The 23,416-nt window shown below is 40.8% G+C and overlaps 1 protein-coding gene across 4 annotated transcripts in view; it reads left to right on the top strand.

The window, feature by feature from the left end:
• SPON1 (spondin 1) overlaps positions 1-21,935 on the top strand; it is a 255,809-nt gene extending 233,874 nt beyond the window's left edge. For all 4 annotated transcript variants that reach the window (XM_066187222.1, XM_066187223.1, XM_066187225.1 and 1 more), the window contains 9 exons: positions 10,948-11,149; positions 12,035-12,175; positions 12,506-12,581; positions 13,003-13,185; positions 13,522-13,692; positions 14,747-14,914; positions 15,793-15,957; positions 17,211-17,474; positions 18,223-21,935. In XM_066187222.1, the coding sequence (XP_066043319.1) occupies positions 10,948-11,149; positions 12,035-12,175; positions 12,506-12,581; positions 13,003-13,185; positions 13,522-13,692; positions 14,747-14,914; positions 15,793-15,957; positions 17,211-17,474; positions 18,223-18,386 (1,534 nt within the window). In that variant the 3' untranslated portion in view covers positions 18,387-21,935. The remainder of the gene's footprint in view (positions 1-10,947; positions 11,150-12,034; positions 12,176-12,505; positions 12,582-13,002; positions 13,186-13,521; positions 13,693-14,746; positions 14,915-15,792; positions 15,958-17,210; positions 17,475-18,222) is intronic.
• Positions 21,936-23,416: the final 1,481 nt, after the last annotated feature.

Raw genomic sequence — 23,416 nt, 5'->3', positions numbered from 1 at the left:
ATGATTATTTATTGCTTCTTCTTGTATTCCTTATAATGCTTGTTTTTCATGCTACTTGTTAGACATTTTCTCCTAGGTGAATACTGCATTAATGTGTTTTCCACTTCCTCTGCACTTTTAAAATAGTTAAGCTTGTGCATTTTCTTGCCTTCCAAGTTCTTATATCCTTCCATAGCTGCATTTAACCCATTGAACACATTATGGTATGCCTGTGGCTGAATTACTTTTAAGGTTTTTAATAAAAAAAAAAAAAGGGTGTTATCTCTTGTTATAGAAGTAACAGCATCACTCCCCAGAGTAAAGCAGACAGCATGATCACCTCAAAAATAATAACTGGTTAAAACTAAAATCTAAATACAGAGCTAAGATAGAACCCAGCTGTTGCCTAAGGGAACTTTAATGAACTTTTAGGGATTCCTGGGGGCAAAAACATCTTCTGTTGTTCTTTGGAGCCAGCAGCTTGCAGCAGCAGCAGGTCTCTGACCACAGTGGTGTGAACGTTACTTCGCACATGGTCGGGAATTCAGCCAAAAACCCCAAACCATTTTGGGGTTTTTAGAGCAGCAGCATCCTTGTGCCCTGCCTACTGTGAATTCACAGTAACACCGCTCCCATCAACAGCAGCTGCATCCAGGGTAGCAAAACTTCCAGCAAAGAAATAATGACACCTGCACAAGCCCATCTCGATGGTAACAAGCCATCACGAACAAGGAAAAATAAAAGGAAATAAAACTGCTGGCAGCTAAGGCATGAAAAATTGAAAGGAGGAGCAGTCTGATGAATTGTCTGAGTTGCAAATTCCTTCTCGGCGGCTCGCCATTGTAATGAGTGAAATGTGGTTATATTTGACACCTCATTGGATTTATGTTATCTAAAAGAAAATACCTTTTTTTTTTTTGAAGAGTTATGATGTGCTTTTCTCTTGACAGATGAGTTGATTTAGATTTTGAGATGCTTGAAAGTATTTTTTAAATTCCCTAAGTGGCTCTCTCCAACTCCAGCTATGCTGTTACAGGAATAAAAATTGTAATGCTGTGTTGCACGGGCCATGTTTTCCTTCAACAAGCACTCTGGGAATATTTTTAAAAGATTTTGTGTGAGGTATATCTTGTCTAAACTTTAACCCCTGCATGCTAAGCATGCAGATTGAAATTTTCGTGCCAAGCTGGAGGAAAATACGTTTTACTTGTGTTTAGAATGTTCTAATAGCTGTTTACTGATTGAGGTTTTGTGTTGCCATCCTTTGGAAAAATGACTTGACAATCAATGAGTGGGAAAACTCCTCCAAATCTGACCATGTTTAATGAATGCACAGAAATCTCAGAGTTCCTCTGACTGCTTGGTAACATCTGGTAGCTCATTATTCCTTCAGAAACTGACCTTATCTGAGATGAGCCATAAATGGATGAACACAAATTCTGCAGAGACCACAGTGAAATCCAAAGAAGTGCAGTGAGAACTAAATCAGAATGCAGAGCTCAGGCTGATGTGGGAGACATTTTTGGATTGAAGATTTCAGGAATGAAAAACAATTTCTAATAGTTAAAAGTGGTGAAACTGCAGGAAGAATGCCACTGAATTGGCATTTGAACCCTATATCACAGCTGGCAGAATTCCTCTTACAAGATAGAATCAGGACCTAAGTTTATGTAATAATACATAAACAGATGCAAATGTGAAAACCTCATTCTTTGTCACAATAATGATGTTTTCTTTACATCAACTACAAGTAAAAAAAAAAAATATCCTAAAGCCCTTGAAGCCCTAAAACTAAAAAAAAAAAAAAAAGTTAAATTCAAGCTTATTTCCTTAGAAACTAGCTTCTTTAAAGTAAAAACATTCTCAGGAAAGATAACAAAAGGCATAAAGAAACCATTTATCAGAGGAAAAAGACATTCTACATAAAAGAAGAAAAAAGTACTTCAAAAGTAAAAAATCTTGTTCAGACTTAGGCACTCAATTTTTGGATGAGATCTTTTGTCATAGCTGTGTGGCACAAATGCTTCCTCACCAGGTGTTGTGCAGTGACAATGAAAATGCTTTGTCTTTTTAAAAACTCAGGTTTTGTAGTCAACTCCTCAGAAGGGAACAGGAGTGCAATCTTTAAAAAAATAATATTTCTGCCTTTGGATTTTCAATAGATCTGGTTAGACATAAGCTTTGGAAGCAACAGTTAATAGTCCCAGAACTTTCTAGCCATCCTATGGTTACTGGCTCCCGCAAAAAGATACGTCAAGAAAAAATGAAACTACAGTGTTCTGGTAGCTCTGATCTTTCTGATGTAATCTTTTCATGAGCGTGGATGTACAATTGGAGCATTGAAAGCCATACTAACTTTAGTTGTTTCATGATATGCACCCCAGGAATTTAATATGATGATGGCCTGCAAAGATTTCTGTTGCTTTCCCCCAGATATGTTGTCCTGTCAAGCAGCTGCTTTTATTCTTGCAAGGCAACAATTTGTTTCAACGGTGCCACTGCAGCCTGTGTCTTTCCTTTTTTATTTCTGTAAATCTCTGGAGGGTCTTTCTTCCCCCGGGAGTCCTTATCTCTCTTGTCATCTTCCACTGTCACATTGTGCTGTCTACTCGAAAATGGGGTAAGAGCCAATACCTGTCAATCTTGCTGGAAATTAAGTTTCCTTCCCTAAAATGACAGCATGGTACCAGGAAACATTTTCAAAGTTTGGAGGTTTTGTGTACAAGATGACAGAGGAATGTGGAGGCCAGACAGAGTTTCTTGTTTCTATGGCAACACAATGATGTGTCTGGCTCAGCTATTTTCTCCTTTTATGATTTTATTGATAACTGGGATTCATCCAGTGAAGTTTAATATTGTCAAAAATAGAATCCAAAGCCCCAATCTAATCAGAAACAGTAATGCAGAAAGGACAATCCAATATAAAAAACCAAAACACAGGGAAAAAGTCAGCTGTGGCTTTTGATATCATGAAGAAAAATACATAAATTTCTCAGGAACTGTGAAATAGCTCTGAGTGCTCCAGCTGTGCATTTGGCCAGTGGTTAAACTGTATTTTGTGTCAGAAAATTTCCTGTGCTACATCCTTCCTCCCTGCTGCATCTCGTTCCTTTACACTCTTGATTTCCTGTCCTACAGATCCCAAACCTTCAGGTGATCCCCACCGGTCTGACTTTGGAAGGTTTAGTTGTGTCCCTGAACTCCTGACAGCCAGATGCAGGGGAAGTTTTTGTTGAATGAACAGATTACCCATCAGCAATCCTAATTAAAGCACTTTTGTTAAAAGGCTTTGACTTCAAAATGGAAGCCTTCATGTAAGAAGTGGACCTAAACAGGAAATGTTTTCTTTCATCCCGAAAAAATTAATTCTATTTAGTGTTTTGAGGTTTCTTTAAATATAAATTCTGTATTTGTTTTCCACAAAGTAGATGTGTTTGTCGCCCCAAACCCAAAAATCTCAGAAGATATTTCTCAGCGATAACGCATTTTTCAAAAATCCGTCTAGAACAACAAGCATTTTTATTTGAGACAGGCTGAGATTGGGCTCGAAGTGAGTGTGTAGGTTTAATAACAATTGTAAGATAAAATCTTTAATCATATAATTTTCCATTTTATTGACACTTCAGGGACTTAACAGCAATGAGCGAACCCAGCAAAACACGCTGCCCTCACAACTTGGTTGCTCTATTTTAATGTCTCTACAGAGCTCCATTTAAATGAGAAAATAGCTCAGTCTCTTATTTTTTTCCCAGACTTCAGGACAAAACTCTGCTGAGTTGTGTTTTAACAGCTCAAAGCGACAAATTTCTGCCTCTCTTGGCATCCATTCCCATGCTGTTGTGAAGTACCCTGTTACCTGAATCCACGTCAACTGGGTGCCATTTAGAGTTAGATACATTTAATAAGGGTTGACTAAAAAGTAAAAATCCAAAAACTACATCACACTTATAAGATCTACATCACACTGTAAAAAAGGATTGTCTTAAGTGTAAGGGGTATTACTGAGACCTAGGGAAACTTCATTGTCTGGCAGATGGTCTTGACACCCACGATAAGAAATTCATAATCCAATCTCAAGGAAAAAAAAAAAAAGTTCTAGGTAAGAACATATGTGTTTGTTGGAAAAGAAAAAAAAAATTGTATCAATCATTTTTTTTTTGTCAGAGCAAGCACATATGGCAGCTCCATTTTCTGTCAGCGTTTACTTTCTACTTAAAATTCAAATGTCACTAGGCAAGGAAAAAAGTTGAGTATTAAAACATAGAAAAGAATTAACCAAGAACAATCCCTGCAATAACTTTATACTCACTGTTCATGGAAATTAATGGCCATCCAGTTAAATCAAACTTCCTCATCCCATTCTGCAAACATCTCATCCCTTGCTTTTTTTTTTTTTTTTCTCTACATGTTCCTCCCATTGGTAGTTACAGTTTTATGATTATTTCCCAACCATCTGCTGTCTTTCCTTCAGCCAAAATAATTTCCCTTTATAATATGGTGAGTAATCACGTCAGCATCATTTCCATGCAATTACACGTGTACTCACCAATCCTGCCTCCTTATTCTTGTGTAAGTACTCACTCCCTGAGTAACTGGGATGATTTGCCATTTCAATTTCTAGCGAGCGCAACTCTGTTTGCAAAATTTCAGCCTGCTAATTGTTACCCTCTTGCATTTTATTATTAGTGAAATAATAATTAAACATTTGCTCTAATTCCCATCTCCAGACACCAAAAGGCACGTGCAGGTTGGATGGAGAGGGATGCTGGCTGAACTGGAATGGGCATTGTATTAATTAGGTGCTGGGCTTCTTCAGAGGTTACACTGGGACTGGGGAAATGCAAAATGCAATTCCCATCTCAGGATATTTGCAAATTAAGTGGTTTTGAGACGTAGGACAGTATTACTCCAAAATTCTTTAAAGGATTTTGAAGGAGTATCCACATTTTTTAGGTATTCCAATCGATAGCCTTGTGGTATCTTTTGTTAAAAGGAGATATTTGCTGTAACCCAGCGCCCAGAATAAGTTAAATTGGTAGCAAGTCAGAGCTCATTGCTGAGCAGATTGTAAATAGATCTGTGCTGTTTATCTGCCATCATTAACAGGGAGGAGAGGGTCAGACCTCAGGCTGTGGCAGTTCTCATGCCAGGCTGAAGAGCTGCTCTGCCACTGCTGCTCCTCAGGACAAGCAGGGTTTGCAGACCAGCCAGGTGAAAAAGGAGACAGAAGATACAAAGGAACAATGCTCTCACAACACCCCGTGGGATTTCCTTTGTAAATACAGCTGTAATTACTCCAGGCAGACAATCTGTAGCCCCAAAGCTCCTGCGAAACGAAGAGAAATTTCCTGAATCTGTCCAGTGATTCCTGAAGCGTGGTTTGATTGTAAATGCACAGTAAAAAATCCAAGAAGGGGCACAAAACTCTTCTAAGCAGGAGTAAATATTGCCAGCACCATAACCACACCTTGTTTGTGGCAAACTGCAAGGGACACGCAAAAAAATCCGCAGTCTCAGAAGCTGCAGCCCTAACTTGAGGTACCTGAGGGTTTTTTTTTGTGGCATAGAAAACCTGCTCGCATTTTTTAATCACATCATTAAGGTATGCCCATCAATGAATGAAGGTATTAAATCAAATAGCTGATGTGTTAGTGAATAAATACATCGTTATTATCTACAGTTGCAAGTCAGGGATGCTTAGAGGACAATATGAAAATGCCTGAAACATGCGCAGAGTCCCTTCCTTTTGTAATGCTTTCTAAAAACACTCCGATTAATGGTATTTTAAAGCAGCATTTGTGCTGGTGAATGGTTTAAATGCCAGTGGTAATGATTATAATCCCCAGGTTCAATATGTAATACCATATCCACCCCTTCTAACTGGTTATTCTCGTTTTAAAAGTTGACAAGAGAGGTTGTTATGTAGGGGGTTTCGTAGTCCAAGCGCTAAATGTATAAGGAGTTTTCTGTCTTTCTTCATTCTTTCCTTATGAAATAAAATAGCCAAAGTCCTGCTGTCACCTCCTCTCTTTTGGTGCTCAGAGAAACCAACAGCTTGACATTAATGTGCTTTTCAACTTTTTATGTGGATGTCAGTCAAATTTCATTGATTCAGTGCTCATGTTACTGTAGCTTTCCTTCCCCTGGCCCTTTTGGGACATACACATGTTTAAATCACTCATTAGCTAAAGTGCTTACCTGCCCTGCATTTAATTAAAGACTCTCCCTCTCCTTCTATGCAACCTGAAACTCTGGGTTTATGGTCAGCTGTTGATCCCTGTGCATAAAACTTTGCTGTCCATGCAGTGATAGTAATTTCCATCACTTCATAAATGGTTTTCTCAGTAATACATCATGCAAATATGCCATCGATTTTGTTCTGTTAGTTGCAGACTTCTAAGTGTATTTACCATTCAATTTTCCATCTTAATTCTCTTCCTCTCTTTTCTTTGAAGTTACTTCACTTTTCAGGGTGTTCTGACTTTAAAGTGTATTCAGTAAAAAAAGATGTTGTGTAAGTGCTGCTAATAAGAAGTTCAAGGGTGTGGAGTGTGTTTCCACACTCACATTGTTATTTGTATTAACAGCAAAAGGTTCTAAAGATGAGTAAATCATCCTGGAAATTGTAGACATGATGCAGTGCAAGTCTCTTAAAAAAGGATATTGCTTCTGCTTACTAGAGGTAGAATGGAAGGTTCATTTAATATTTCTGAAAATATTCCGTTTTCATGGTCATGTACTCAGCTAAACTCTTAATTTTTAAAAAAAAAAAAGAGTAAAAAGAGTATATGCTCAGGCTGCCTTTTGCTTCTTATTTTACTTTGCTAATCACTTATTTTACTTTGCTAATCAAATATTAAACCAAAATAACCATAAGGTTTTATTCTGCCAAGTATTATTTTTGCTGTTTTTATTCAGCAGCTCGACACAACCACCTTATCTTTTTCATGGACCTCAGTAGAACACAACAATATTGATTCAACACTCAAAAATGTGTCTTGCAGCAAACTTGAGTTTTCTGTCGGTTTGTCAAAGACTTCCTGAACCCCCACCCCCAGCAGTGATAGCACCTAGGTTGTCACTTAGGGAGAAAACTTGTGAAGCAAAATCATGTTTGTGCTCTTTCAGCCTTAAAAGGGAGAAAGGAATTTAAAAAACAACAACAACAAAAACAACAACAAAACAAACAAACAAACAAAAAAAAACACCCCCCCCAAAAAAAAAAAAAAATAAAAACCTGCAGCCCAAAACACCACGAAACACAAACACACAAAAACGGTGAGGAAAAAAAAAAGACCATTTGCCTACACTGCTGAGAATATGGCATCCCTATAGCTGGAGATCCTAATCCTGCTAAGAAAAATAAAATTGGATAATTGGATAGAAATAAAGAAGACGGAAAACGTAAGGATGCAGGATGCTGCCTGGTACTGGCCTCACTCTGTGCTGTGTGACAGGAATTGCCAGCAGGCTGCTCAGGCTCACAGGGGAAAAGGACTGTGTGCTTCAGCCAAGGAGAGCAGGGTTCCCCTGCCCCGTGGGGCTCTCAAGGCTCCCACCTGGCACTTTCCTAATGGTCAGGATTTGCTCTGCAAGTCTCATTTGTCACTGGTTTTAGGCATTGATTTGTGCAGGGGAAGGAAAAGGGACACATTTGTCTCTTGCAGAAAATTCACAAGTTATTGACACTTTAGGCTTTCCTGTGGGCTTTAGCAGACAGGCTAAACCTGTTGCAGAAGAACACTTTCTAAAATTTTTAAAGAAAAAAAAAAAGGTGATCCAAATTCCTATTTTATCCAACGTGTTGACAAGATAAAAATGAAAAAAAGTTGGGTTTAGGGTGTACTGAATACAATCTTGTGCTATTTTCCTTCATGGAGATCCACAGTGCAGTCTTAGGGCATTTGAGCCAGATGTGTTGCTGAGGGATGCAGGAAGAATTTAGGTTCCTGCCAGCTTCATAAGTCTGTCATTCATGTGCATAATGGAAACAGCTGGAATTTGTCAGATTATTACAAAGCTAACAAAAGGCCCCAGAGTTTGCTCTTGTCTGTGCCTATCCCCACGCCTGGGTAGAAGTTACGGGTGCTGCCTTAGATCAGTCCATTTCCCCTCAATTACAGCAACTCAGGAAGGACTCTGGGTTATGGATGTTGGGCAAAATTAAACAACCACTCTTCAAGTTTGTATCCCTACTCCTGACAAGTATTTGTCAAATTTGGGTGCATTTGGAAAAAGTCTGCACAGGAGTGGAGGAAGGAAGAGAACAAGCCTCCATTCGCCCTCTATGAATTTTCACGTTTCTGTCTTAACTTGTTAAAGAATAAAATACAGTAAAATGGCCATAACATTATCTTTCTGCCCTAACAAAGGAGCAGAAGATAGGTGATTTTTTGGCAAAGTGCTCTGAATTGGAAAACTGTGGCAGGCTCAAGTTTACTGTTAATTAACACATCCAAAGTCTTGGAGGCAGAGCGAATCTCACACTGAGGTGTTCCTTAACAGAGTTTCAACACTGATATGGTTCTAATTTAAATACAGATATAATTTAAATATGCACATTTTTAAATTTATATTAATATCATGATGAATATTATGTTCTGCCATGTCCGTGTTAGACATATTCTCCATCTAAAGATCAGCTACACAAACACACTGGTTGTTTTACAGTGTATTGCTCACCCTGTTTGAAATATAGAATTCCTAAAGGGAATTTGTAGAAACCCTTATAATGCAGTAAATCCCTTAGCTACTTGAAGCCAGTTAATAGGCTTTTTAAAACTAATCACAGCCCTGTGCTTGACAAATATATCAGGATACTGCACTCACTGAGGGAAGCTGATACCGCCATTCATTATTTTATGACTTTGCATTAGACAAACTGAAATCAGACTTCTATCTCTAATGAAGAAAAAAAAAAGTCATTTGCATTTCTTTCTGGGAAAGGCAGGATTAATGACATCAAATACTTAGCAACTCTTCTACTCAGAGTCTTTAATTCGATGTGAGATAATTTACACAGTAAGAAACAACTTCTAAAGACTCTGGAACAGAAGAGGCAAGAACATTTTACACATTAGCAAATTCTTCTCAACTTGCCTCTTAAAGGGGAACTGAACATGCTAACTTTTAGATATCTTACTTTTGAAACTTCACGGTAACTACTAAAAATCATTGTCTTTGAGCTGCTCTGGTTTTCTTAATATACCGAGAGTGCTTTGAGCCAGAAAGAAACCACCCCACAAAAAAATACCAAATTTTTATAAGCATTTATAGGAAGAATAAACTCCTTATGACTACAGTAGAACAGTGTCTGTGCACTGTTAGGCATGCATGGGCTTTATTATTGGTTAGCTAACTGAAATAGGAAGGACAAATCAGACTGTAAAAACATCTCACATTTAAAATAAATTTGGTCTTTAGATGCTCTGAACCAGCGCATTTTGGCATAAAATTGAAAAGAAAAAACAATCAACAAAACCTCGGCTTGACTCTGTTAACCAAAGTCCTGTAGCTGAAAAAATTTTTGTGTTGACATCAGACCAAATCAATTACCCAAACAATTTTTTTCAATAATTCTGCATTTGTTGCTGCTCGTGAGAAAAACTCCACAAAGGGTTCCAGCTCTTCATCTGTCAACAGGAGCCTCCAGCCAAGGCTGGCTTCGCTGCCGTTTGCACAGGGATGCGGCAGCTGCTGCCAGCGTGGCAGGGGTGATTCAGCAGATTCCTGCCCCAGGGAATGCCCGGCCAAGGCGGGATGAATAGAGGCGCTCTCACACCCGCTGCAAAGCCTTGGCTGAGCCTTCCCTGGGCTGGCAGGGACGGCTCCTCCCTCACTTACATGAGCCTTAAAACTCTGTTAATGGGTTCTGTTCAGCAGCACTTCCAAGAACTTCTGGCGTTAGAACTCATTTTAGCTTTGGGGGTGGGGGTGAAAAGGTAACCCAGCAAATCAAGGTATTTCTCTGCTATTTTAGCCCTGATCTTTGCAAGTGTTTTGACAGATGTTTTTATTTTTTATTATTATTATTATCCCACTAATGCATAAACACAATATTTGCAAGTGTTTTGACAGACGCTATTATTATTATTATTATTATTATTATTATTATTATTATTATTATTATTATTATTATTAATTTTATTGGGTTGGAGTCGATGATCCTGAAGGTCTCTTCCAACCTACACATCCTGGGATTCTGTGGTTGTTACTATCCCACTAATGCGTGTCAGTCCATTTCCCCTCAATTACAGCAACTCAGGAAGGACTCTGGGTTATGGATGTTGGGCAAAATTAAACAACCACTCTTCAAGTTTGTATCCCTACTCCTGACAAGTATTTGTCAAATTTGGGTGCATTTGGAAAAAGTCTGCACAGGAGTGGAGGAAGGAAGAGAACAAGCCTCCATTTGCCCTCTATGAATTTTCACATTTCTGTCTTAACTTGTTAAAGAATAAGATACAGTAAAATGGCCATAACATTATCTATCTGCTCTAACAAAGGAGCAGAAGATAGGTGATTTTTTGGCGAAGTGCTCTGAATTGGAAAACTGTGGCAGGCTCAAGTTTACTGATATTTAACACATCCAAAATCTTGGAGGCAGAGCGAATCTCACACTGAGGTGTTCCTTAACAGAGTTTCAACACTGATACGGTTCTAATTTAAATACAGATATAATTTAAATACACAGATATTTTTATGTATGTTAATATCACGTTATCAAGCAAAATTTTTGCAAGTGTTATGACAGATGTTTTTAATATTATCCCACTAATTGGGATAATGATTTTAAAAAAAATTATGATCCCACCAACGCATAAGCACACTGCAGCAGCTCTGTGTTTCTGCATCTCTTTCACCTGTTTAAGCGCAGACCTCCCTGGGTGATGCTGAAGCTTTCTGGATCCAATTCCCTCTGTCGGCAAGACTGGCTCAGTCATTAACGCTCTTCCCCCGGATTTGCAGGAGAGCTGCTCCCTCTGCTGAGTTTTCCGTGGATCGCCACCGGCACCTGATGTCCTTCCTCACCATGCTGGGCCCCAGCCCCGACTGGAACGTGGGGCTCTCTGCCGAGGACCTCTGCACCAAGGACTGCGGCTGGGTGCAGAAAGTCGTGCAGGATTTAATCCCCTGGGATGCTGGCACCGACAGCGGCGTCACCTATGAGGTGCAGGCGCTCTCTGTAATTTCTTCAAATATTCAATGTTCAAATGAAATATTCAATTTTGTTTGAATAAAGTGTTCAAATGTTCAAAAACAAAAATCACCTCAGAGCAGTGAAGCAGTTTGATCCATGGTGATGCTGTCCATGCATTTATACTTTTTACTCTGCTAAAAATTTTTCTTCTAATGAAATAGAATTTGTTTAAACAGATGTTAGCTACACTTCACTCTGGGTTGTTTTGCCGGAGTTCCTTCAGCATTAGCACTGGCAGGATAATGTGGCATTCACCTGGGGATTATTACCACGGAATGACAGGATGGGTGATGTTGGAAGGAAGCACAGCGAGTCATCTGCTCCAATCTCCCTATTAAAGCAGGGTCGTCCTAGAGCAGATTAAAGATTCTCTACAGTTCTTAAATATCTCCAGGAAAGCAGGCTCTGCATCCAGTCTGGGAAATCTTTTCCAGGGCTTGGTCAGAGCTCAATTAAGAATTTCTCATTTCACCTGTTCTATTTATCTATTGAGTAAACAGAGGGCTTTGGTGACAACCAAGCCTTTGAGTGCCCACTCCCTTTTGTACAGACCAAAGCAGTGCCATAAGCAGCTACATCAACTCCAGTTTGGGGCTGTTTCAATCCAATGCCAGCTGTTCTGTTTGGCACAGGAAACTTCAGCTACTTCTTACAACAAAGCAGAACAAAACAACAAAAACAAAACACCCACAAAAACAAAACAAACAAAAAATCCCCATACCAGTAAGTATGAATGTACCGAGTTCACCTCACATTATAATTTTGCAGTTTAGCATTTCAGAGAAGTTTTCATTTCTGCAGATTGTGTTATTAACTATTAGTTTCTTTTATAACTTTTTTTTTTTTTGATTGCAGTCTCCTAACAAACCTACAGTGCCTCAGGAGAAGATCAGACCTCTTACAAGCTTAGATCATCCACAAAGCCCATTTTATGATCCAGAAGGAGGATCTATCAAGCTGGTGGCCAGAGTTGTCATTGAGAGAATTGCACGAAAGGTAGAATATATATAAGTAAAATTCTCAAGCAAGCAAAAGTCCATAAGCCAAAAAACCAGTCAATTCCTTCTCCCCCTTCCCTCCAAACCTACGCTTCTCAACCTACCCACAGCAAAGACAATGGCAGGAAAAAAATTAAACTGTCTTGAGGTCTTAGTTCTCCTAATTCTGGCAATTATTGCATCTGCTTCTTTGGGGATTTTCTTTATGCATGCCTAGGAATTTGAGGAGAAGAAGGTGCTGCAGACACAGTAGTGCCTCACAGTGTGCTGGTTTAATCCCTCATGGATGAGTTTCCTCTCTTCAGCGTTGACAATCATGTTTTTGCAGGGGGAGCAGTGCAACATCGTTCCAGATAACATAGATGATATTGTGGCAGATCTAGCACCGGAGGAAAAAGAGGAAGGTATGTTTGAAATGAGTTTGTGCGTCGCTAATAATTTATATTTTGTTCCATTCCCTGCTGTCATTTGCAGAAAAAGGTACAAAACTGGCTTAGGAGCAAAAATTTCACTCAGTGTGAAACAGTGAGTTAGGTTTTCATCTCTTCTGGTCTCTTCTATTAGCCTTCCCTTGTACAGAAAAGAAATACCTAGGAGATGAAAATAACAATACAGGCATTAAAAGAGAGAAGACTTTAGGGATTCAAATATTTTAATTTTTTTTAAAGGAAGTTGGCAATTGGCAATTCTTTTTTCTTCAGGGCTAAGATGGAGAGGACATAATGAAGAAGGAAATAATGTATTCTATTGGAATCTAAAGTAATCATCAACGGGAAGAAAATGGAAGACCATTTTTAACATTCAATGCCTTTCCTCACTTTTCAGATGATACCCCCGAGACTTGCATATACTCAAACTGGTCCCCATGGTCGGCCTGCAGCTCCTCTACCTGTGAAAAGGGCAAGAGGATGAGGCAGAGAATGCTCAAAGCTCAGCTGGACCTCAGTGTGCCCTGCCCAGACACCCAAGACTTTCAGCCCTGCATGGGTCCGGGCTGCAGCGATGAAGGTAACCAGGAATGGGAGGTGGAGGAGGAGAACACCGTGTAGAGTTTACTTTTCCTTCGAAGTTCTCAAGGATGTCGGTTGCTGTAGAATGGCTTGAGCTGTGGCCGAGAGAAAATTGCTGGAGAACACGAATGGAAGCTGTCTGTGGTGCGTTCTGCTGTGTCTCAGCTGTGTCAGGGCATGAAGTAGAGGAGTATAAAGTAGAGGAGTATAAAGGAGAGGAGGGAAGGGTGCAGCGGAGGGGAGGCCAGCGTTAAAGGCAGCATAAAAGGGATGCTGCACACAGCTGGGCAGCAGCTGGGTCAATGCCCACAGCTGAACACTCTCTGTGTTTCAGATGGCTCCACCTGCATGATGTCTGACTGGATTACGTGGTCCCCCTGCAGCGTCTCCTGTGGGATGGGCACCAGATCCAGGGAGAGATACGTGAAACAATTCCCCGAGGATGGCTCCATGTGCAAAGTGCCTACTGAGGAGACTGAGAAGTGCGTTGTAAATGAGGAATGCTGTAAGTTTTTATTCAGCTTCGTGAAATCCAGCCAATAGCGGGAGCACTGCCCAAACCGTTTTTTGTATGAGTCTTGCTGGGGTCCCACAGAGCTCCATCTTAGGCCCTGTGCTCTTCAATACCTTAACAGATGACTTGGATGCAACATTGGAAGAGATACTAAGCAAATTCCCAGATGATCCAAAACTGGGAGGAGCTGCTGACTCCCTCAAAAGCAGGGAAGTCCTGCAGAGTGACCTGAACAAATTAAAGAACTGGGAAATCACCAATCACATGTTGTTCAACAAGGGAAAATGCCAGGTCCTGCACCTAGGGTGGGGGAACCCTGGATGTATGGACAGACTGCGGAATGAGAGACTGGAAAACAGTGCCAGGAAAAGGGACCTGGGGGTACTTGGCAAGCTGAATATGAGCCAGCAGTGCCCTGGAGTCAGAAGGGCCATCTCAGTCCTGGGGACATCAGGCACAGCATCCCCAGCCAGGCAAAGGAGGGATTGTCCTGCTCTGCTCTGGGGCGGCCTCACCTCGAGTGCTGGGGGCAGTTTTGGGCACCACAAGATAAAAAAAATGTTAAGCCATTAGAGAGTGTCCAAAGGAGGCCACGAGGAAGGTGAAGGGCCTTGGGGGGAAGCCGTGTGAGGAGCAGCTGAGGGCACTGGAGCCTGTTCAGCCTGGAGGAGAGGAGGCTGAGGGGAGACGGCACTGCAGCTACAAATTCCTGGTGAGGGGAAGAGGAGGGGCAGGCACTGATCTCTGCTCTGTGGTGACAGTGACAGGACCCAAGGGAATGGCCTGAAGTTGTGTCAGGAGAGGTTTAGGTGGGATATCAGAAAAAAATTTGGGCATTGAAACAGGGTCCCCAGGGCAATGCTCACAGCACCAAGTCTGTGTGAGTTCAAGAAGTGTTTGGACAACACTCTCAGGGAGATGGTGTGACTCTTGGGGGTGACCCTGTACAGGGCCAGGAGTCGGACCTGAAGACCCTTGGGGGTCCCTTCCAACTCAGCTGATCCTGTGATACCCATGAACAATTTTCTCTGTGCCCTTTGAACAGCTCCCAGCAGCTGCCTTGTCACTGAGTGGGGTGAGTGGGACGAGTGCAGTGCCAGCTGTGGCACGGGGATGAAGAGACGGCACAGAATGATCAAGATGACCCCTGCTGATGGATCCATGTGCAAGGCAGAAACCACCGAGGCAGAGAAATGCATGATGCCCGAGTGCCGTGAGTGTCCGGGAGCTCCTCTCCCCTTCTCTGAAACGATACATCATTTCTGACACATTGCCCCAGCACACAAAGAACACTGCTGAACCAGAAGAGATGCTGCTTTTCCTTGTCCTCCTTAAAATTAGGAGAAAAATCTTAGGGACTGCGCATTGAGTAGCACATTCACTGTCAGGAGGAGAGCATCAGTAAAAAATGTTCAGTGGTATCCTGCTGCTGTATGACCCACACGGTGGTGTGTGCATCAGCAAGCCATGCCCAAACAACTCTTAAGTTATGCAATATGAGGTATATTTAACCATAAGGCTAGAATAAAACAAATAAAACGTGCTCAGTGCTTTTAACCCACAAAAGGTTCGGAAACTGAGGTGTTTCTTTTGTGCAATCAGCCAGCCACACCTTTACTGTCACTAGTAATTTCTTAGGAAATGTCAAATTTTCATCAGAGATAATTTTTAAAATATTTTTTGGTAGATTAAATATGGAAGTTTCACTCTTTAGACTAAATTCAGTTGGCTTTCAGCTCTGTTCACTGCAACAACGTGTTCTTGTTCTATTTTTACAGAAGTTATGATTGAAACATAACTCCTTAAACTATTTATTCCCTGGATGCACTGAGAGCCAGCAGATACGACTTAGATACAGAAAAAGATAGCAAAGATATTTAAATCAAGCAAACCTTTCAATTTAATATAAAGTTTTCTGAGCTTCTTCAGCAGCACCATTCAGCTTGTGAAAAGAAAGTATAATTGGCTGATGACAGATAAAACGTAGCACATTTTCCACCTGTATTATTTTCAAAAGATATACCTTCATAATTTATTTATAATGAGAAATGGTTAATAAGAAGAATTCATTACCTTTTTATTTCCTACCAGATACCATCCCCTGCCTGCTCTCTCCCTGGTCTGAGTGGAGTGACTGCAGTGTAACCTGTGGGAAGGGAATGAGAACCCGGCAGAGGATGCTGAAATCTGCTGCCGAGCTGGGAGACTGCAACGAGGAGCTGGAACAAGCAGAGAAATGCATGCTGCCAGAATGCCGTAAGTTTGGAAAACTCCCTGGAAAGAGGAGCCTAATTATGTGTCAAAATCTATGGACCAAACCTCTATCACAACTTCTTAGCATCACTTCTTAGATAGGCAGGGTATCAACTCTGCATTGTTTAAAAAAAAAAATTATTATTGTTGTTCTTATTATACACTTTCAGCAGCTGAGAGCTGAAATATGACCATGTCTTAAATTCAGCTTTGCCCTACTTCACCCCATGATAATTCCCAACATTTCCGTGGGACTACAGCTCTGCATGTTGAAAACACTACAGCTCCAGGCAACTCCCCAGTAGGAAATAAGTCAGAATTATAAAAGATGGTTGATCACTCAAATGCAGACCATGTGCCAAGAAAGAAAGAAAGAAAATTGAATTCACCTGTGTGATTCTTTTAGCTCACAAAGAGCACAAAAGAGGCTTTCTCCACCTTTGATACACCTCTGAATGGTGTCACTTTGCAACCTGCCACTGGATGGTGCGGAGGCAGCTGCAGAGGTATTTTTTACCTTTCTCCATTACAATCCCCCACTTCTTGGGTAGAGCAAATTTCTAGTTGCTTTTTGGTCTTTGTGAAGTATGATAGCCTAAGGCACTGCTGAATGAATATGATTGCTTTCAGCATCCTGCTGCCAGCTGGTTTATGAGGTTTTATCACAAATTGCATTATTTTTCACTGAAAGTATTGGTTAAAAAGGCTTTTACACTGTAACTGCTCATTCAGCTTTTCCCAAATAATGTGAAATATCATTCTGATTATTATTCACTGAGGCTGTGAGTGTTAAGCAAGTGCTTAAAGATGAAAACTTTTAAGATATAATGGTATTAGTGAATATGGCTTATTGCATAACACTGCCAGCAAAGCAAGGCTCAGATCTCAGAGGTAGCAAATTCTTTTTAGATATAACTCAATTTTCAACAGTTTTTCATTACAAAACAGACAGATGGGTGGGAAAAATTAAGAAGTCACAGGAGAATTATTTATATGTTCTTTGTAATTTTAGTGATCTGCCAGCACCACCCTTGAAGGAGAAAGGGAAGAGCGCGTCAAATAACATTTCTGTTAGAAATGGACTCAGAAGATTTTGACATGCAGCCTCCAAACAATTGCTGAGGAGATTGGAGGCTTAAGTAGAGTTCATGTAGTTGGGGCGTAAAGATTCATCGGGCACACCTGTGTGTTTCTTGTTCCTGTGTTCAGATCTCATGGATTTTGTGTCACTTTTTTGTGTTCCTTATCCCCGGCAGCCATCGACTGTGAGCTGACGGAGTGGTCCCAGTGGTCCGAGTGCAACACCTCCTGTGGCAAGGGCCACATGATCAGGACGAGGATGATCAAAATTGAGCCCCAGTTTGGGGGAACAGCTTGCCCTGAGACCGTCCAGCGTACAAAATGCAGAGTGAGGAAGTGCCTGAGGGGGACGGGGATGGAAAAAAGGCGCTGGAAGGAGGCTCGGGAAAAAAGGAGAAGCGAACAAGCAAAGAAGAATTTAGATAGTGAACAATATCCAGGTGAGTGTGAAACCACTTTGAGTATGTCCATGGCTTTTCTGTGTGGCAGGAGTCTGTGAGAGCTCCACCTTCAGCTGTGAGAGCCTCTGCAGCGCTTCCACCAAGGGAAAGTTTTAGCCCTGCAATAAAACACAGCCACTTTCAGCGCTTGCCCGTCACCAAAACCACCCAGCCTAAGCTTAGGGCACCATGGAGAGAGGAAGGCCCACATCTGTCCGTGTCCCAGCACTAAAAGTATTTTAGCTACTCCACACAAAAATGTGAAAAAGTTTAAACTTCACACCTGGCAAAGGTCTGATTGCAGTTTCTGCAGATCTAGGTGGTAATCTTTACTTCCAGTTAGCTTCAAATATTTAAAATATTTGTGCCTGGATGTGATGCTGAATTTCAAAACTGAGCTAATTTCCACCTCAGTCGTCTGATTCAGAGTCAGGCTGCCCCAACAGATCTGCTCAAACTGCTTTTCCAGTGGGGGACAGTATCATCAAGTACTGATTCCTCAAAGCAGCAAGACATATCTTGTGGTATAATTAACATGATCTGGATAGGAATTACTGCTAAGTTGTGGCTCACGCTTGTCTGACATTTAACAATTTCATAATTTCATTTCATAATTTTATCTGTCTTTTGTAATGTAGACACTAAATTTCTTTTTACTTTTTTCGGTGTTTGACAAATGCAATCTGATTATACCTAGCAGGGGTTTCTACCGCCAAAAACTTAACAAAATCCCTTTTTTTTTTTTCAGTTTGTAGGCTGAAACCATGGACTTCTTGGACAGAATGTTCTACCCTATGTGGAGGTGGAATTCAGGAGCGCTACATGATGGTAAAGAAGAGGTCCAAAAGCACTCAGTTTACCAGCTGCAAAGACAAAAAGGAGCTAAGAGCATGTAATGTCCATCCTTGTTAACAAAACACAAGGTTCCAAGTGATGCACTCTGAGCTAAATGGAAAGTCAACCTTGGTTTGTTTTTTTAGAACAACAACAACAACAGCAAAACATAAAGTGTATATTAGTTTCCATTTTTTGCAGTGTGGTTTGCTTTTTAGTCTTGCTGGTGCAAGAAAAAATATTTTATAAGTATTTCTTCACGGATTAATGCTGAGAGTAAGTCTTTGGTACTCCAGCCAGCCCTTAATGCATAAAAATAGTAAAGTCATGGTGAGTTATTGACTAAAATACAGACACATCCGTGGACATGGAATAGCCATATAGAAATAGCACTTGTGAAGGCATGGGATGCATGCATATTAACAAAACTAAGTTAAAGTGACAAAGTTTCATCTGTGGGAGGATTTCTCTCTAGATTTGATTTTGAAAATCCAAAGCAGTGCCTCTGTCATTACACGACTATGCCAAGGAGTAATTTCAGTAATGCTGGTTCAATAACACTAAAGGTGCATGTTTATCTTTTTACACTGTTGGGTTAAGCTGATAGTTGTTATTATTATAATAATAATCCTAAACACTTCTCTTCACATGGATGCTGTGGTCCATGCAAGAAGGTCTTTTTTTCTGCAAAACTTTAAAAGAAAATAACTTTTTGCAGCTCGATAGTGATGTCTGACTGCCACACAATCACAGTCAGGACAGCACATAAAGAAAACATGCAAATATGTGTGCAGTCCATACCGGGTCTATCCACTGTCTTTCAAAATGGACACAGAACTAGTAGAAATTGGTCCAGAGTGTTGCAACAGCTGTGCCACAGGATGTCTTCCACATGAGAGACTCTAAAAAATTAGATTCAGTTTCACAAGGATCTTATTCACAGGTGAGAGGGAGACAGGTTTATAATGAAACAAAAATGGTAGACAAAAGGTGAGCCAGGCTCTCATGCATCCCTTAAAACTGAAATGAGCCTCTGAAAGGAAACAATGACAGTCTTCTAAAAAAACTGATTATAGATTGGCACAAGAATACATTTACAGCAGTGTCATTTATGTCTTCTTTACTCGGAGTATAGGGTAATCTAAAAATTACTACATTTGTGAGAGTTAGCCATTTACGAATATCCCAGCCAGGTTAAATGCCCTCCCTGACTACTCAAGTGATTAAAAAAACTGCCTGAGATTAGAAAATACCTCCTTCTAATTGCTATTTTACCCCAACTCCTGCAGAGTTTAGCTCTTCCCTACACTGAGTGGGGTTAATCAGGGACACCCTTGGGCCCCACTTGCTATTGGAATACAATTTTTTCCTGTAATTTTCCTGCAACAAGCTAACAGTAAGAGGGGAAGGTGATGGGTTACGTTTTGGTCCAGGCAAGGCAGCGTACCCCTATGTCTCTACAGAAGTAAGAACAATGCACTGAAAATAAAGGTTGTTGGTGCTGACTCTTAAGCTTGAGAGAAATGAATGGAGATTATTTTTTTTTTTTTAATGGGCTCTAAACCAGCCTGAAGTAATTTGCTCACTTCCTTAACACCTGGTCACTACGCTGAGGTTTTAAATATTGCTGTGCACCACAACCCTCTGAGCTGCTCATCTTCCCCACCACCACCTCCCTGGGGATCCTCTGTACCCCAACAGGCTCGTTGGGCTGGTGGCATTAATTGTGAGGCTGCTCATCGGCATTTCTCCACTGAACGCTGCAAGGGCCGTTCAGGACTTCCACAGCTGTCACATCCCACCCCCTCTCCAGGTATTTTACTGCTTTCTGCAGATTTGGAATGAAGGAAAGGCCAGGGAAATAATGGAACCAAGGGCAGTGTGAACCCTCTTCAGCTGCTGCTAAATGAGATGGGTGCACACCCATAGCCAACCAAACCAGGAGAAAAAAAGAACTCCCCAAGGGTTAATGCTAAAACAAAACATTTTACTTTTTGCACAGCTTGTCTCACTTAATAATATTAATTCAGATGGTTTGCCTCCTTGTGCCTGTTCAAAAGTCGTGCAGTTTATGTCTCTGCAGCACTGCCGTTACAGCATAGCAGTAAGACTGTCCCTCACTAATGCATTTAGGACCCCACATTTCACTTTCATGACCAAAAATAAAGACAACTCAATTAAAAAAAAACCAGTAGAATGATATAGGCACTGGAGGAGTGACCAGCTGAGCATATTTTGGATGAAGAAACTTCAGAGAAGAGCCACAATGATCAGTGCCAGGGGCTCGGCCAGGGTAGAGCCACATCTCCGGCTGAGCTGGCAGAGGGTGTCCCAGCTGAGGCCATTCACTCAGAAAAGTAACCTTTGGCCATAAAATGTGTGGCAGAGTGCTTTAAAGGCTTTGAATGGTCTGTGAGCCTGGGGCAGAAGGAGCAGAAGAAGTTTCTCCTGAATGGAAATAATTTGCTGAGTTCAGGAGCCAGATTCATCTCATCAACCTTTACCACTTGTTCAAGCTTATCTTGCAAAATCATGCCTGTTTCAGCAAATAATCAATTAAACCCGGCATTGTATTTTCATTTTCACGTTTGTTCCAGTTCATCAAGCTGTTTTGTCTGCTACATACTTCCTTTGCCAAAGGCCACACGGTCCAAATACACTTACAGAAATCATACAACACCTTTCTGATCACGCCCACAAAATTGTCCATTAAAACAATCTGGCATTCCTTTCTCTGTGCTTCTTACCAATTTGATTCTCCACATCCTCTTTTTCTCTCCCTCTTAAGAAGGCTGTTCGGTGTGATTTCCAGTCATTTCTCTTAGGCTCATTAAAGTTCTGAATGTTGCAAATCCCTCCTCCCCCCAGCCTTGTTAGTAGATGAAATGACAAGGTAATTGCACCGGGCCAGAAATGTGGGACCACTCCTGCTTAGGTTCAGCTATTCACACTTGTTTTTCTGTTGAAGCATTTTACAGATCACTTGTCTTTCCTCTAACTTGATACAAGAGAAACATTTAAGCTTGTTACATTTTGTAAAAAAAGAAAGAAGAAACACAAATAAAAACAAAGAAAAAAAAAAGAGGTTGATTTTCTATTCAGAAAAAAAAAGAAAAAAAGCTCTGATATACAATATGTAGAAGTCTTGCATTGTTACTGTAAACTTTCTAGTAGTGTAATAGGCACTGGTTATCAGTCAGTATAAAGAAGAACTGTTATTGTTCTGATGTCCTGAATAATCCTGCTGAACTCAAAGCACAGATGTCACACCAGTTTTGTAGACCTCAACTACCAGATCTTAGCATTGTGCGTATCTTTTTTTTCTAATATACAAATAATAGAGTCTTTACACATAATGAAAAAAGAAAAGTTAGGGGCTTAACAAATGTACAGTAGGACTCTGTTTTCGTGACATGACCTAAACAAAGTTTTGTTTGATTGCATTTTTAGATTTCCTTCGTTGTTTTTGTTTGCTGTGAAATTATGAAAAAGCTACCATGAACATTTCTTACCAAAGTCTTGTGTAGATGTTTTGTAGCTGTCTGCCTAACACATTATATTATTATTATTATTATTGTTATTATTATTATTGTTATTATTTTGGAATAAAGACATCTTTACTATGAATTTTACGCTTGTATGAGATTCTGTTCAACTATTATGACTATGTACACCAAAAAACATTTATTCATATGAGTCAAATCATGTTCTTATTTGCATATTAATCCTGTTCAAGGTAACAGGATATCAGGTGAGTGGATTTTACTAGAACCGTTCCTCCTTTCTACTTGGAAGTTGTTTGCATCAAGGTCTCTGTCAAATAGTTTGTTGTTCTTTTGAAATCACTGGGTAACTTAAGAACATCACAGAATGTATTTGTGCGTTACTCTCGTGTGGGTTTTGTCGTTGTTGTCGGTTTTTAATAAAAGAGAAACTATTTAAGAGAACGCATTTAAAGCCTGGTGGTACATGAAAGGAAAAATTGTTAAAAATAAGCTCTCAAAAAGTCTGAGATCTTGTGAAAATTTCAACTGGTCTTTTGTGCTACTGGAAAACTGTTTTGGGACACGGCAGGTGCGAGGGTGCTACTGATCATCACCCAGAAACCATGGAGTTGAGGGGGCCCCCACAGCAATGCTGCTGCTGCTGCTGCTCTAGAAATCCAATTGTCTGTAACATCTGCAGCCAGCTAAAAGTGACCAGTGTGTTCACAAAAAAACCCCCCTCACCCTAAAACTGGAGTGTAACCAGGCTGAGGGGAAGCTGCAGGTAGTAACTGAAACGTGTTGAAAGCCCTAAACATCTCGCTACCATGTTTAAGGCACTTGGTGTTCTTTGCTCCACGTGCAAGCCCCTCCGATGTTTTTATTGCAACACTTTGAACCACGGGACTCAGCCACTTCGTGTCGTGTTGTGCAGAACAAAGCAATTACATCGAGCTGAACGATGCTGGGTCCTGCCTCCCCTGCTTTCCAAAAGGCTGAACAGTTTGTGCCACAACTTCTGGGCGCATTAACCGCTCAGCGGGCAATGACACATTTCACACGTGGTCCAGGGGTCTTCATGCACCTAAAATGTTAATGTTGGGAGCTCTGCCTTCTCCTCTTCCTCACTGGAGCCCTCAGCAGCCTCAGTTACTCTGCCATCAGTAATAAACTTGCAAGCACTAAGGCAGGAGAGCCCTCCCTCTCTGTGGAAGTGCCACATTTGCACAGAGAGCAGAAATTAAGCCTGTCATAACTCACAGTTTGCTTCCTTTTCATGGCAGGGTATTTTGAGATTGGTCTTTTAAATTACAGATTTTATTTACATTTGAAAGAAAGACCAAGAGCCTTAAACCCTCACCCAGCATGGCCCAAGTGCAAAAAGCACCCCAAAGCAGCTTGGTGTGTACCAAACCAGCTGTACCTAAAGTGCCTTTTTTATCTGAAAAAGAGAGAGAGGGAGTACGGAGATGGCTCTGTCACAGAACCCTTCCAAGCAATGCTCTCCTTCCCACTGATGCTGCCAAAAAAATATTGTGATATTACAAGGAGAATATACAGGAGGAGCCAGTGGCACTTCAACAAAGTCTCCCTAAGTAACCTCCCCAGATGCAACTAATGAGG

This window comes from Chamaea fasciata, unplaced genomic scaffold, assembly GCF_029207755.1.
Source record: "Chamaea fasciata isolate MVZ Bird 193981 ecotype frontalis unplaced genomic scaffold, bChaFas1.0.hap1 SCAF_7, whole genome shotgun sequence".
NCBI classification, from domain to species: Eukaryota; Metazoa; Chordata; class Aves; order Passeriformes; family Sylviidae; genus Chamaea; species Chamaea fasciata.
This window is presented reverse-complemented; position numbering and strand designations above follow the sequence as displayed.